The 16,038-nt window shown below is 42.5% G+C and overlaps 2 protein-coding genes across 2 annotated transcripts in view; both read right to left on the reverse strand.

Annotated features, from left to right (window-relative positions):
* Nucleotides 1-16,038, reverse strand: part of LOC122941477 (germ cell-specific gene 1-like protein) — a 61,326-nt gene that overhangs the window by 23,349 nt on the left and 21,939 nt on the right. The window lies entirely within an intron of this gene.
* Nucleotides 3,704-7,283, reverse strand: LOC122941476 (lamina-associated polypeptide 2, isoforms alpha/zeta-like). Its single transcript, XM_044298781.1, has 2 exons — nucleotides 7,015-7,283; nucleotides 3,704-6,943 (listed from the first exon to the last, which is right to left on the reverse strand). The coding sequence occupies exon 2, from the start codon at nucleotides 6,938-6,940 to the stop codon at nucleotides 5,702-5,704; it is 1,239 nt and encodes a 412-aa protein (XP_044154716.1). The 5' UTR covers nucleotides 6,941-6,943; nucleotides 7,015-7,283; the 3' UTR covers nucleotides 3,704-5,701.

Consider the following 16,038-nt stretch of genomic DNA (forward strand, 5'->3'; position numbering starts at 1 on the left):
TACAGGAGATACCCAGGTTATACCAGCATGGTCCATATCACTATATACAAGAAGATGTATAACTTATACCAACTGTACATATATAATTATATACAGGAGATACCCAGGTTATACCAGCATAGTCAATATCACTATATACAAGAAGATGTATAACTTATACCAGCTGTACATATATAATTATATACAGGAGATGCCCAGGTTATACCAGCATGCTCCATATCACTATATACAAGAAGATGTATACCTTATACCATCTGTACATATATAATTATATACAGGAGATACCCAGGTTATACCAGCATGGTCCATATCACTGTATACAAGAAGATGTATAACTTATACCAGCTGTACATATATAATTATATACAGGAGATACCCAGGTTATACCAGCATGGTCCATATCACTATATACAGAAGATGTATAACTTATACCAGCTGTACATATATAATTATATACAGGAGATACCCAGGTTATACCAGCTGTACATATATAATTATATACAGGAGATACCCAGGTTATACCAGCTGTACATATATAATTATATACAGGAGATACCCAGGTTATACCAGCATGCTCCATATCACTGTATACAAGAAGATGTATAACTTATACCAGCTGTACATATATAATTATATACAGGAGATACCCAGGTTATACCAGCATGCTCCATATCACTGTATACAAGAAGATGTATAACTTATACCAGCTGTACATATATAATTATATACAGGAGATGCCCAGGTTATACCAGCATGGTCCATATCACTATATACAAGAAGATGTATAACTTATACCAGCTGTACATATATAATTATATACAGGAGATACCCAGGTTATACCAGCAGTACATATATAATTATATACAGGAGATGCCCAGGTTATACCAGCATGCTCCATATCACTGTATACAAGAAGATGTATAACTTATACCAGCTGTACATATATAATTATATACAGGAGATGCCCAGGTTATACCAGCATGCTCCATATCACTATATACAAGAAGATGTATAACTTATACCAGCTGTACATATATAATTATATACAGGAGATGCCCAGGTTATACCAGCATGCTCCATATCACTATATACAAGAAGATGTATAACTTATACCAGCTGTACATATATAACTATATACAGGAGATGCCCAGGTTATACCAGCATGCTCCATATCACTATATACAAGAAGATGTATAACTTATACCAGCTGTACATATATAATTATATACAGGAGATGCCCAGGTTATAGCAGCATGCTCCATATCACTATATACAAGAAGATGTATAACTTATACCAGCTGTACATATATAATTATATACAGGAGATGCCCAGGTTATACCAGCATGCTCCATATTACTATATACAAGAAGATGTATAACTTATACCGGCTGTACATATATAATTATATACAGGAGATGCCCAGGTTATACCAGCTGTACATATATAATTATATACAGGAGATGCCCAGGTTATACCAGCATGCTCCATATCACTATATACAAGAAGATGTATAACTTATACCAGCTGTACATATATAATTATATACAGGAGATGCCCAGGTTATACCAGCTGTACATATATAATTATATACAGGAGATACCCAGGTTATACCAGCATGCTCCATATCACTATATACAAGAAGATGTATAACTTATACCAGCTGTACATATATAATTATATACAGGAGATGCCCAGGTTATACCAGCATGGTCCATATCACTATATACAAGAAGATGTATAACTTATACCAGCTGTACATATATAATTATATACAGGAGATACCCAGGTTATACCGGCATGCTCCATATCACTATATACAGGAAGATGTATAACTTATACCAGCTGTACATATATAATTATATACAGGAGATGCCCAGGTTATACCAGCTGTACATATATAATTATATACAGGAGATGCCCAGGTTATACCAGCTGTACATATATAATTATATAGAGGAGATGCCCAGGTTATACCAGCTGTACATATATAATTATATACAGGAGATACCCAGGTTATACCAGCATGCTCCATATCACTATATACAAGAAGATATATAACTTATACCAGCTGTACATATATAATTCTATACAGGAGATACCCAGGTTATACCAGCATGGTCCATATCACTATATACAAGAAGATGTATAACTTATACCAGCTGTACATATATAATTATATACAGGAGATGCCCAGGTTATACCAGCTGTACATATATAATTATATACAGGAGATACCCAGGTTATACCAGCTGTACATATATTATTATATACAGGAGATACCCAGGTTATACTAGCTGTACATATATAATTATATACAGGAGATGCCCAGGTTATACCAGCATGCTCCATATCACTATATACAAGAAGATGTATAACTTATACCAGCTGCACATATATAATTATATACAGGAGATGCGTTAATTTCTTAACGTTAATTTGTTTTCCCTTAGTCCTAACAGCAGCACATGTGGGGTTTATCCGCCCCAGTGAAACTGGTAGGACAGACGGAATGTTTAATGAAGTAAAGTAATCAAATAAATCCACGCCCCCATTACCTCACTATAAGAGGCCACACCCCCCATACATCAGTGTGTCATAACAAGAAACTCTCAAAAAACAAAGGGAGGGATATTTGTGTGCTGCTGTTAGGACTAAGGGAAAACAAATTAACGTTAAGAAATTAACGCTTCCCTTACGTCCTAACCAGCAGCACATGTGGGGACTTAGCAAGAAGTTAGCCTAAAGGGTAGGGACTTCAATGCTGAATGGAATTCAAAACAGACCGCCCAAAGGCAGTGTCTTCTGATCCCCTGAGGTTGAGTCTATAATGGCTCACAAAGGTAGAATGTGAGCTCCAGGAGGCCGCGGAACAGATCTGTTCCAGAGGAATAAGAGACCTTTCGGCCCAACTAGTAGAGACTGCTCGGGTGGAGTGAGCAGTGACAAAGGCAGGAGGAGGTCTATTCTGGGAAGCGAAAGATTCTCTGATGGCCTCTCTGATCCATCTACTTAGAGTAGGCTTAGAGGCCTTCTTCCCTTTATTCCTGCCAAAGAACAGGATAAGAAGATTCTCTGACCTTCTGAACTCCCGGGATCTCTCAATGTAGATTCTCAAACATCTGGCCACATCCAGAGTATGGAGGGAAGTTTCTTCTGCAGAGGAAGAAGAGGAACATAACACAGGCAAAGACACAACTTGATTAATGTTGTGCACAGAGGGCACCTTAGGCAAAAAGGTGGGAAAAAAACGTAAAAGGACTCTGTCCGGTAAAATAAAGTGTATGGCTCATATGCCGAAAAAGCCTGAAGCTCTGAAATGCGTTTGGCCGAAGTTACGGCCAACAAAAAGGTTACCTTCCAGGATAAAAACTTAAAGTCCACTTCTTCCAAGGGTTCAAAGGGAGGACCACTCAACCCTTTAAGCACCACTGAGAGATCCCACTGCGGTATAGGTCTTGAAATGCTAGGCTTAAGACGTACGGCTCCTTTAAGGAACCTCTTAATCAGAGGGTCTTGATGTAAAGATCTGCCAAAGGCGGCTGACAGAGCAGAGATCTGTACCTTGAGTGTAGAAGGGCTGAGGCCCTTATCTAGTCCATCCTGCATGAACTGAAGAATAGCTGATACTGGAGGATCCTGAGATGGTACTTGATGAGATGCACACCATAGAAGAAAAATGCGCTTTACCCTGGCATAGGCCTTGACAGTCGCAGGAGCTCTGGAATGAGACATCGTTCTTAAGACCGCTGCTGATAGCCCTTCCGGCTCTAGAAGGGACTCATCAATCTCCAGGCTGTCAGATTGAGTCTGGATGGATCCAGGCAGAGCTGAGTGCCCCGGGACACCAGGTTCTGCATTGGGGGAAGCTTCCAATATTGCCCTCGGCTCATCTGCATGAGCAGGGTAAACCAAGACCTCCTGGGCCAGAATGGAATCACGGCTATTACTGAGGCTTGGTCCTGCCGAATCTTCATCAATACCCTGGGTATCATGGCGATGGGAGGAAAGATGTAGGCCAGCCTGAACTCCCATGGAATTGACAGAGCATCTACTGCCAAGGGATTGTCCTCCCGATACAGGGAACAGAACGTTTCCACTTTGGCATTGAATCTTGTCGCCATGAGATCTATGTCCGGGCGACCCCACCGGAGAGTGATCTGATGAAAGATCTCCTGATTCAGAGACATTTCTCCCAGAGCTGGGACTCCTCTGCTGAGCTGGTCTGCAACCACATTCAGGGACCCCCGAATGTGGACTGCTGAAAGGTGGGAAAGATTCTGCTCTGCCCAAGACAGAATTAGACCTACTTCTGAGAGTAGACTCTGAGACCTGGTGCCTCCCTGTTTGTTGATGTAAGATACCGCAGTAGAATTGTCTGAGCGAACCCTTACAGCCTTGTTTCTGATAAGGGGGAAAAAATGAAAGAGAGCCATCCGGATTGCTCTGAGTTCTCTCAGATTGGATGACATCAAACGCTCTTGAGGGCTCCAGGATCCTTGAACTTGAAGTTCCTCTAGATGGGCACCCCAGCCTAGAAGGGATGCATCTGTCGTCAACAGGATCCAACAAGGTTGGATCAAGGACCTCCCATCTTTGACCTGTTTCCACCACTTCAGTGAGCGGCGAGCTTGAGATGACAGGGAGCACTTTGTCTCTAGCCCTCTGGGAGTTCGATCCCATAGACTCAGAACTTCCGCTTGAAGAGGGCGAATATGCCACAAGGCCCAAGGAACCGCATCCACGGCTGCTGACATTAGGCCTAACATCCTCATCAATACTCTGATAGTTACCCGGCGGGGAACCATGAGTTGATCTGCAGTCTTGGAAATGCGTAACTTCCTTTCCGGAGAAAGGTAGAGCGTCATGTTGGCAGAATCTATTATGAACCCCAGAAACCTCCTGGTAGTGGAGGGAGAAATCTCTGACTTCTGCCAATTGATAATCCAGCCCAAGCGCTGGAGGAAGGACTGAGCCTGCAGAAGATGAAGATGAAGCGTCTCTACCGAGTGGGCTTTTAGAAGCCAATCGTCCAGATATGGAATGATCTCCAGGCCTCTCAATCTGAGGGGAGCTACTACAGCTATCACCACTTTGGTGAAGATGTAGGGCGCGGTTGTGATGCCGAAGGGAAGTGCGGCAAACTGAAAATGTTTCACCGTCCCTCTGAGACTTACTGCCACTCGTAGATACTTCCTGTGGGCCTGGCACACAGGGATGTGGAGATAGGCATCCCTTAGATCCAGTGTGACCATCAGGTCCCCTGGGCTCAGGATGCTGATTACCGATTTGATGGTTTCCATCCGGAACCGCCTTTTCTTTATGAATCGGTTGAGGTAGCGGAGATCTATGATCATGCGCCAACCTCCTGTGGCTTTGGGAACAAGGAAAACTGGCGAATAGACGCCGGATCCAATCTCTTCTGGAGGAACCTCCTCCAAGGCCCCTTTCCGCCTGTATTCCAGTATAGACTCCTCCAACACCGTTTGCTTCGCGCGTGGAAGTAATCTTGTCAAAACAAATTTTTCTGGGGGAACAGATAAAAATTCTATCCTGTACCCTGTCCTTATTATATTCAGGACCCAGGGATCTGGAACAAACTCTGTCCAGGTATTTAGAAAAAAAGTTAAACGGCCTCCGACTGGGAGGTCTGAAAGAATAGGAGTCAAATTTATGACTGGATCTGACGGAAGGGGAGGGCCGTCACTGGTCGGCTTTATTGTTTTTGTTCCCACCGGAACGATATGATCCTCCCCTCCTGGACCCACGGCCTCGCTGAGGCCTGGATTGGCCCTGAAAGGATCTGGACCCTCTACCCTGCCTACCCCTACCCTTAGGGGTTTGAGGAAGGCATTTGCCCTTTTTATCGGCAAGACCCTCCATAATGCGGTCCAGTTCAGTCCCAAAAAGCCTTCCTGGCTCGTAAGGGAGGCTGCATAAATTATACTTGGAGGCATTATCTGCCACCCAAGGTTTTAGCCATAGTGGCCTCCTACCCGCTGCAGAGAGGGCCATAGCTTTAGAGGCTAATTTTAACTGTTGTGGGCCAGAGTCACACAGAAATTCCACGGCACGTAGAATGGACTTAAACTGCGCCAGGATGTCATCACGGGATATGCCAGAGTCGATATCCGACTGCACCTGTCGGAGGCGTCTTTGGAGGAAGACGGCTACCTCCGTAGAGGATATGGCCACAGATGCAGCAGCAGCAGCAGTGGAGTAAGACCTTCTCAAGGTGCATTCTACCCGCCTGTCCATCGGGTCCTGTAAGTTGGAGCCGTCATCAGCCGGGACAAGAGTCCTCTTAGACAATTTTGCAATTGCCAAATCAACTTTGGGCACAGTGCCCCACTGGTCAAATTGGGAAGTCACAATCGGGAACATGGACTTGAAGCGCTTTGAGATGACCGGTGCCTTCTCAGGATGTTTCCATTCTAGCTTCATTAATCGAGACAGAGTCTCGTCCACTTTGAAGGCCCTTGGCCCCCTAGAGGTGGACTCTGAAGCTTCCCCGGGATCAACATCCTGGTCCCCCGACCGGATGGATCTAAGTAACCTCTGGGTCTTCTCTACAGGAAAGGCGTACCTTCCAGCCTCTTCTTCCTCCCCGCTAGACTCAGAGGAATGGACTTCGTCCACGGTATGGTAGACTTCCTCCTGCATAGGAGTGGGTCTCAGAGGAGATCGGACACTGGGTCTTCTGGATGACACGGAATCCCTTAGGGTGTTCATTGAGGACTCCACAAAGTCCTTTACCCAGACTACTACGTCCCGTATGGTAGGCTCCGTATCAGGAGGCAGAGGAGGAGGAGGACGGCAAGAGGGACACCTATTAAATTCATAGGAGTCCGCTAGAGGGGTGTCACAATCCCTACACGCCAAATGCTTGCGCTTGGATGACGTCTTGCGCCCAGTCCGATCCCCATCACCGGCAGAGGACATTATCTGCAGAGAAAGAGTTAAAAATGAATGAACAATGTCTATTCATTAGCTAACCAAGGAAGCAGCAAACCTACCAGACACAGGAAAGCTGGTGACTAAAGTAGTCTGCCTCAGTAACCAACCCAAGGCTGCAACAGCACAGCCTGGAAGGACTGGAGGCTTTATATATTCAAATTTGGCGCCCAAACTGACGTCAGACGCCAGGTTTGAACAAACTTTAATCATTGTTGTTCAGCAACAAACCACCAGAGGGCGCTGGAACACAATGTGTGTAAGCCAAACAGGAAGCTGAATGCAGGAGCTCCGAGCCTCCAAACTGCCGGCAGCACCAGCTTCCATCAGATAAGCTGCAACCCTGAAAGAGAAACACAAGGTTAGCATGAAATCTAAGAGCATGGCAGCCAAATGGCTGCCCCCGTCTGTCCTGCAGTCCCAAGGACAGAAAAAAACACACTGATGTATGGGGGGTGTGGCCTCTTATAGTGAGGTAATGGGGGCGTGGATTTATTTGATTACTTTACTTCATTAAACATTCCGTCTGTCCTACCAGTTTCACTGGGGCGGATAAACCCCACATGTGCTGCTGGTTAGGACGTAAGGGAAGCCCAGGTTATACCAGCTGTACATATATAATTATATACAGGAGATACCCAGGTTATACCAGCTGTACATATATTATTATATACAGGAGATACCCAGGTTATACTAGCTGTACATATATAATTATATACAGGAGATGCCCAGGTTATACCAGCATGCTCCATATCACTATATACAAGAAGATGTATAACTTATACCAGCTGTACATATATAATTATATACAGGAGATGCCCAGGTTATACCAGCATGGTCCATATCACTATATACAGGAAAATGTATAACTTATACCAGCTGTACATATATAACTATATACAGGAGATACCCAGGTTATACCAGCATGGTCCATATCACTATATACAAGAAGATGTATAACTTATACCAACTGTACATATATAATTATATACAGGAGATACCCAGGTTATACCAGCATAGTCAATATCACTATATACAAGAAGATGTATAACTTATACCAGCTGTACATATATAATTATATACAGGAGATGCCCAGGTTATACCAGCATGCTCCATATCACTATATACAAGAAGATGTATACCTTATACCATCTGTACATATATAATTATATACAGGAGATACCCAGGTTATACCAGCATGGTCCATATCACTGTATACAAGAAGATGTATAACTTATACCAGCTGTACATATATAATTATATACAGGAGATACCCAGGTTATACCAGCATGGTCCATATCACTATATACAGAAGATGTATAACTTATACCAGCTGTACATATATAATTATATACAGGAGATACCCAGGTTATACCAGCTGTACATATATAATTATATACAGGAGATACCCAGGTTATACCAGCTGTACATATATAATTATATACAGGAGATACCCAGGTTATACCAGCATGCTCCATATCACTGTATACAAGAAGATGTATAACTTATACCAGCTGTACATATATAATTATATACAGGAGATACCCAGGTTATACCAGCATGCTCCATATCACTGTATACAAGAAGATGTATAACTTATACCAGCTGTACATATATAATTATATACAGGAGATGCCCAGGTTATACCAGCATGGTCCATATCACTATATACAAGAAGATGTATAACTTATACCAGCTGTACATATATAATTATATACAGGAGATACCCAGGTTATACCAGCAGTACATATATAATTATATACAGAGATGCCCAGGTTATACCAGCATGCTCCATATCACTGTATACAAGAAGATGTATACTTATACCAGCTGTACATATATAATTATATACAGGAGATGCCCAGGTTATACCAGCATGCTCCATATCACTATATACAAGAAGATGTATAACTTATACCAGCTGTACATATATAATTATATACAGGAGATGCCCAGGTTATACCAGCATGCTCCATATCACTATATACAAGAAGATGTATAACTTATACCAGCTGTACATATATAACTATATACAGGAGATGCCCAGGTTATACCAGCATGCTCCATATCACTATATACAAGAAGATGTATAACTTATACCAGCTGTACATATATAATTATATACAGGAGATGCCCAGGTTATAGCAGCATGCTCCATATCACTATATACAAGAAGATGTATAACTTATACCAGCTGTACATATATAATTATATACAGGAGATGCCCAGGTTATACCAGCATGCTCCATATTACTATATACAAGAAGATGTATAACTTATACCGGCTGTACATATATAATTATATACAGGAGATGCCCAGGTTATACCAGCTGTACATATATAATTATATACAGGAGATGCCCAGGTTATACCAGCATGCTCCATATCACTATATACAAGAAGATGTATAACTTATACCAGCTGTACATATATAATTATATACAGGAGATGCCCAGGTTATACCAGCTGTACATATATAATTATATACAGGAGATACCCAGGTTATACCAGCATGCTCCATATCACTATATACAAGAAGATGTATAACTTATACCAGCTGTACATATATAATTATATACAGGAGATGCCCAGGTTATACCAGCATGGTCCATATCACTATATACAAGAAGATGTATAACTTATACCAGCTGTACATATATAATTATATACAGGAGATACCCAGGTTATACCGGCATGCTCCATATCACTATATACAGGAAGATGTATAACTTATACCAGCTGTACATATATAATTATATACAGGAGATGCCCAGGTTATACCAGCTGTACATATATAATTATATACAGGAGATGCCCAGGTTATACCAGCTGTACATATATAATTATATAGAGGAGATGCCCAGGTTATACCAGCTGTACATATATAATTATATACAGGAGATACCCAGGTTATACCAGCATGCTCCATATCACTATATACAAGAAGATATATAACTTATACCAGCTGTACATATATAATTCTATACAGGAGATACCCAGGTTATACCAGCATGGTCCATATCACTATATACAAGAAGATGTATAACTTATACCAGCTGTACATATATAATTATATACAGGAGATGCCCAGGTTATACCAGCATGGTCCATATCACTATATACAAGAAGATGTATAACTTATACCAGCTGTACATATATAATTATATACAGGAGATGCCCAGGTTATACCAGCATGCTCCATATCACTATATACAAGAAGATGTATAACTTATACCAGCTGTACATATATAATTATATACAGGAGATGCCCAGGTTATACCAGCATGCTCCATATCACTGTATACAAGAAGATGTATAACTTATACCAGCTGTACATATATAATTATATACAGGAGATGCCCAGGTTATACCGGCATGCTCCATATCACTATATACAAGAAGATGTATAACTTATACCAGCTGTACATATATAATTATATACAGGAGATGCCCAGGTTATACCAGCTGTACATATATAATTATATACAGGAGATACCCAGGTTATACCAGCTGTACATATATTATTATATACAGGAGATACCCAGGTTATACTAGCTGTACATATATAATTATATACAGGAGATGCCCAGGTTATACCAGCATGCTCCATATCACTATATACAAGAAGATGTATAACTTATACCAGCTGCACATATATAATTATATACAGGAGATGCCCAGGTTATACCAGCTGTACATATATAATTATATACAGGAGATACCCAGGTTATACCAGCTGTACATATATTATTATATACAGGAGATACCCAGGTTATACCAGCTGTACATATATAATTATATACAGGAGATGCCCAGGTTATACCAGCATGGTCCATATCACTATATACAAGAAGATGTATAACTTATACCAGCTGTACATATATAATTATATACAGGAGATACCCAGGTTATACCAGCATGCTCCATATCACTATATACAAGATGTATAACTTATACCAGCTGTACATATATAATTATATACAGGAGATGCCCAGGTTATACCAGCTGTACATATATAATTATATACAGGAGATGCCCAGGTTATACCAGCATGCTCCATATCACTATATACAAGAAGATGTATAACTTATACCAGCTGTACATATATAATTATATACAGGAGATACCCAGGTTATACCAGCTGTACATATATAATTATATACAGGAGATGCCCAGGTTATACCAGCATGCTCCATATCACTATATACAAGAAGATGTATAACTTATACCAGCTGTACATATATAATTATATACAGGAGATACCCAGGTTATACCAGCATGGTCCATATCACTATATACAAGAAGATGTATAACTTATACCAGCTGTACATATATAATTATATACAGGAGATGCCCAGGTTATACCAGCTGTACATATATAATTATATACAGGAGATGCCCAGGTTATACCAGCTGTACATATATAATTATATACAGGAGATGCCTAGGTTATACCAGCATGCTCCATATCACTATATACAAGAAGATGTATAACTTATACCAGCTGTACATATATAATTATATACAGGAGATACCCAGGTTATACCAGCTGTACATATATAATTATATACAGGAGATACCCAGGTTATACCAGCATGTTCCATATCACTGTATACAAGAAGATGTATAACTTATACCAGCTGTACATATATAATTATATACAGGAGATACCCAGGTTATACCAGCATGCTCCATATCACTATATACAGGAAGATGTATAACTTATACCAGCTGTACATATATAATTATATACAGGAGATGCCCAGGTTATACCAGCATGGTCCATATCACTGTATACAGAAGATGTATACCTTATACCAGCTGTACATATATAATTATATATAGGAGATACCCAGGTTATACCAGCTGTACATATATAATTATATACAGGAGATGCCCAGGTTATACCAGCATGGTCCATATCACTGTATACAGAAGATGTATACCTTATACCAGCTGTACATATATAATTATATACAGGAGATACCCAGGTTATACCAGCTGTACATATATAATTATATACAGGAGATGCCCAGGTTATACCAGCATGGTCCATATCACTGTATACAGAAGATGTATACCTTATACCAGCTGTACATATATAATTATATACAGGAGATACCCAGGTTATACCAGCTGTACATATATAATTATATACAGGAGATGCCCAGGTTATACCAGCACGCTCCATATCACTGTATACAAGAAGATGTATAACTTATACCAGCTGTACATATATAATTATATACAGGAGATACCCAGGTTATACCAGCTGTACATATATAATTATATACAGGAGATACCCAGGTTATACCAGCATGCTCCATATCACTGTATACAAGAAGATAAGACCCTCAGTATCAGCGTCCTGTACGATACATTATAACGCAGTCTAAATCTTCACCCTGATGTGAAATCAATAGAAAGCGTAGAGTGTTATACGTGGACGTCAGCTCCTCGCTCCAGCGGCTGAGAGGTTCTCCTATAGATCTACGTCTGCCCTTCAGACCCTACAATGGCTGATGTATCTAAGCCTGTCAGGCTGTGATCTGCTGAGCCGCTGTACGTGTATCTGCCATTTGTGATACTGTCAGCTAGTCTTGGGTATCTAATGCTGTGATGTTTTCGTCCAGAACTACAGTCCTCATCATGCATTACTACGATGACGCTGCTGTTTTCTACGGGAGATTACTGTATATCGATAATGATTTACAAAACTTTCCATTTCTATTACAGGGGCTAAACATTTTGTAATGAAGGGAAGGTGCGTAATCCGGGTATTAACCGCTCGTTTGGTCACAAGCGGAAAACAATAACAAAGTAATTTAAAAAAATCAATTTTGATATTTGAAAAAAAAAAAGCTTTATTATTCCACAGCGTCAGACACAGCGGTCAGTCAGAGAATATAACACTCACCATCTCCACCAGGAAATAACCTAATAACATTTAATGACTGTAGGGAGCTATCCAATACACACATCTAATAACAGTATAATACTACTTATGCATGTGAATATTACTGCCATTGTACGTCCTTATATAGAAGTATAAAACTACTATAATACTGCCTCCTATGTACAGGAATATAACTACTATAATACTGCTCATATGTACAGGAATATAACTACTATAATACTGCCTCCTAGCTGTGAGGACGTGTGTAGGTGGTTCTCCTCATGTCTGGAGCTAGCCCAGGGAAGGGCCTCCCTGGGCGGGGAACTTCCCCAAGCAAGGCCCAGGCTTCCAGGCCTCCACTGGGAGGAAACTCCCAGGCTCTTTCCAGTATGGATACAAGTCCAAAAGTGAATCCTGTGACAAGAAATTACCAGAATGGAGGGAACACCAGTGCATTAAGTGCAAGTAAGAAAGATGGAGCAACAGTTGTGGTTCCAGAAAGAAAGAAGGATTCAGCCGCAGTGAGTACAGCTAAGAGATGTGATGTGAAGCAGACCTCCAGCCCAGGCCTGCAGCGTCCAGTGCAGTATAGTGATCCCCAAAAGGTATCTTCTGTGAGTGTAAATCCCAACCTGCAGGCTGCACAGGAGGTGAGACAGGGTGCAGCACATGCGTCAGGTGTGCAGCTCACCCCTCCAGCACACAGGCAGCGGAGGACATCTCTGGAGAGGCTGACATTACAGCAGAACCTGCAGCAGTGTGAGGTGGTGACCATGGCACGCTTAGGCCGCACCAGGTCTCAGTCTGGAGGTAGCAGCAGCAAAAATGCTGAAAGATCTATGGATGTGGCACAAGAGAGATCTGCAGAGAAATCTGATGGAGGCTCCAGATCTGCTGAGTTCAAACAGCCTGAGAAGCTGCCCAAGACTGGATCCCAAACGAGAGAGACCCGTGCACCTGAGCTGCAGCTAGCAGAGGAGATCCCTGACCTGGTGAGGAACATGGAGGAGCTGAAGGGACACAAACAAATGCTGCAAATGGAGATTGACTGTGTATACAAGCTGAAGACTGCAAATCCAAACTGTGCAGCCGTGTACGACCGTAAGCTACACGCACTCAGCTTGGAACTTGGTGACCTGGTGAAGCAGATGGACATTGTACTGGACAGGATGGGACCACTTGCTGAGTCCTATAGGAACCAGGATCGTTTTGCCAGCCAAGGCCTGAACCTTGAATCTGGATTTTCTCCTGCTGAACTGGATTCCAGTGTTACCCCTGAGGAGGCCCAGCAAGCGACAAGACCTCTGCTGCAAGCCGCAAGGTTTTCCTTTCAAAAAGGAGAGATTTATAAACAGGACAGTTTGCAACAGCGGCCACAAGGATCTGCAGCTATCCCTGAGGAGACACATGGACCTCGGACACCAGCACTACAAGTCCCAGGAGGCACAGTGCAGCAGGACAATGGACATGCATCCGTACATCCAGGTGATGGGGTGGCAGAGCAGATCTCTACTGCTGGGGCGGAGACTGGGGGTGATGGTGGACATGTACCTGAGGGGTCAGTGTCTGGGGGGAATGTACAGTCTGTATGGGAGATATCTGATGATGGCATAGAGGTGGACGGGCTGGAGGAATCTCCACAGAGTAATGAGGGCGATTTTCCACCTTTACCCTCGAGCACAGAAGGTGTGAGTAACCCCCCTAGTGCAGACACCCCCCCAATAAGTCAGGGCCCTGAACCCCGCCAGGTCCCCCCCAGTAATGCCTGGAGCCGTGGTGCTCCATCTTTGTCCTCCGGGGCTCACTATACAGGTCAGGCCTTTAAAAGGAGGAATGTAGTGAGGTTTAAACATCGAGGTGCCAAAGAAGACCTCCCAGATCGGAGGCTTGTGGTCCGAGAACTCCTGTGTCGCCAGATGGGGTTTGTGCCAGCGGACATCTTGGCAGTTATTAATCTACCAGATAGACAGGGCTATGACATCAGCTTTAAGGTCATGTCTAATCTGGATAGATTTTGGGCTAATTTCCCTAGGTTCAGGGACACTGACGATTGGAGTAAATTTATTTTTATTCCAATATCCAAGCCAGATACCGTCACTGTTAATATCCTCTTCTGGAATGAAGCCGTCCCTCCCCAGGACATTGTTGTGTGGCTCAGGAGGCACTGTGACATGGTCTCTGATCTCACCAAGAACCGAGATGATGATGGTATCTGGACTGGAGGGTGGAAGGTCTTGGTGAAGCTGCGCCAGCATAATAATGTCACGTGGCATCTACCAAACTCCTTCTTCATTGGGAGAGAGAAAGGCGTCTGCTTCTACCCAGGTCAGCCCAGGAAGTGTTTTAAATGTGGCAGAGCCGGTCATGTCGCGAGTGTGTGCACTGTGGTTAAGTGCAATCTGTGCAGTGAGGTCGGCCACATAAGTGCAAACTGTCAGAACATCAGATGTAATCTATGTGGTGCGATGGGTCACCCTCACAGAGATTGCCCGGACGCATGGCACAATGTCTGTAAGGAGCTTCCTGATGAGGAATTGTTAGAGGCAGATGCTGTAGAGGAGGAGGCCTTAATGTCAGGGTCCATTCTGACCACACAAGAAGTCCAGCAGGGATCAGGTACTGCAGCTCCAGAACATGAGGTCCCAGATACTGCACAGGGGAGTATGGAGGTTGTCCCTGAGGGCCAGCAACAGTCAGAGGTAGCCTCTTCTTCATCGCCAGCAGTATTTGAGGAAAGTAAGAGCAACAAGAGGAGGAAAAAAGACAAGTCCTCCCGTAAGGCTGAGGGTGAGTACAGCATGGCCGAGAGTGTCAGGAAGAAAGTCCATAAGGGGTCAGAGGTTATGGCCATATCCAACAGGTATGAAGTACTGTCAGAATCTGAGGGAGATTATGAGAGAGAACTGAAGAAAATAGATGATGAATGTGAAGGGGACACTGAGGATCCCCCGACCAAAAGGAAACCCTATGCTGTAGAGTCCCAGGTAGAATCGGACATGGAGACAGGTGGTAAGCAGGGCAACTCCGACCTATGATGATGGGTATTACCTCGCTGCTCTTTCTTTTGTGTTGTGTAATGATGGCCGGGTTCTCTTTAAAAGTGCTTTCCAGCAATGTCAATAGTATTAAAGTAAGAAAGACAAGGCACATAGTGTATGACCACCTGGGATCTATTGATGCAGATGTCATC

This window comes from Bufo gargarizans, chromosome 6, assembly GCF_014858855.1.
Source record: "Bufo gargarizans isolate SCDJY-AF-19 chromosome 6, ASM1485885v1, whole genome shotgun sequence".
NCBI lineage: Eukaryota > Metazoa > Chordata > Amphibia > Anura > Bufonidae > Bufo > Bufo gargarizans.

Bases quoted from the DNA above. Each gene is read 5' to 3' on its own strand.
- LOC122941476 (XM_044298781.1), bottom strand. From the start codon at position 6,940: ATGTCCTCTGCCGGTGATGGGGATCGGACTGGGCGCAAGACGTCATCC.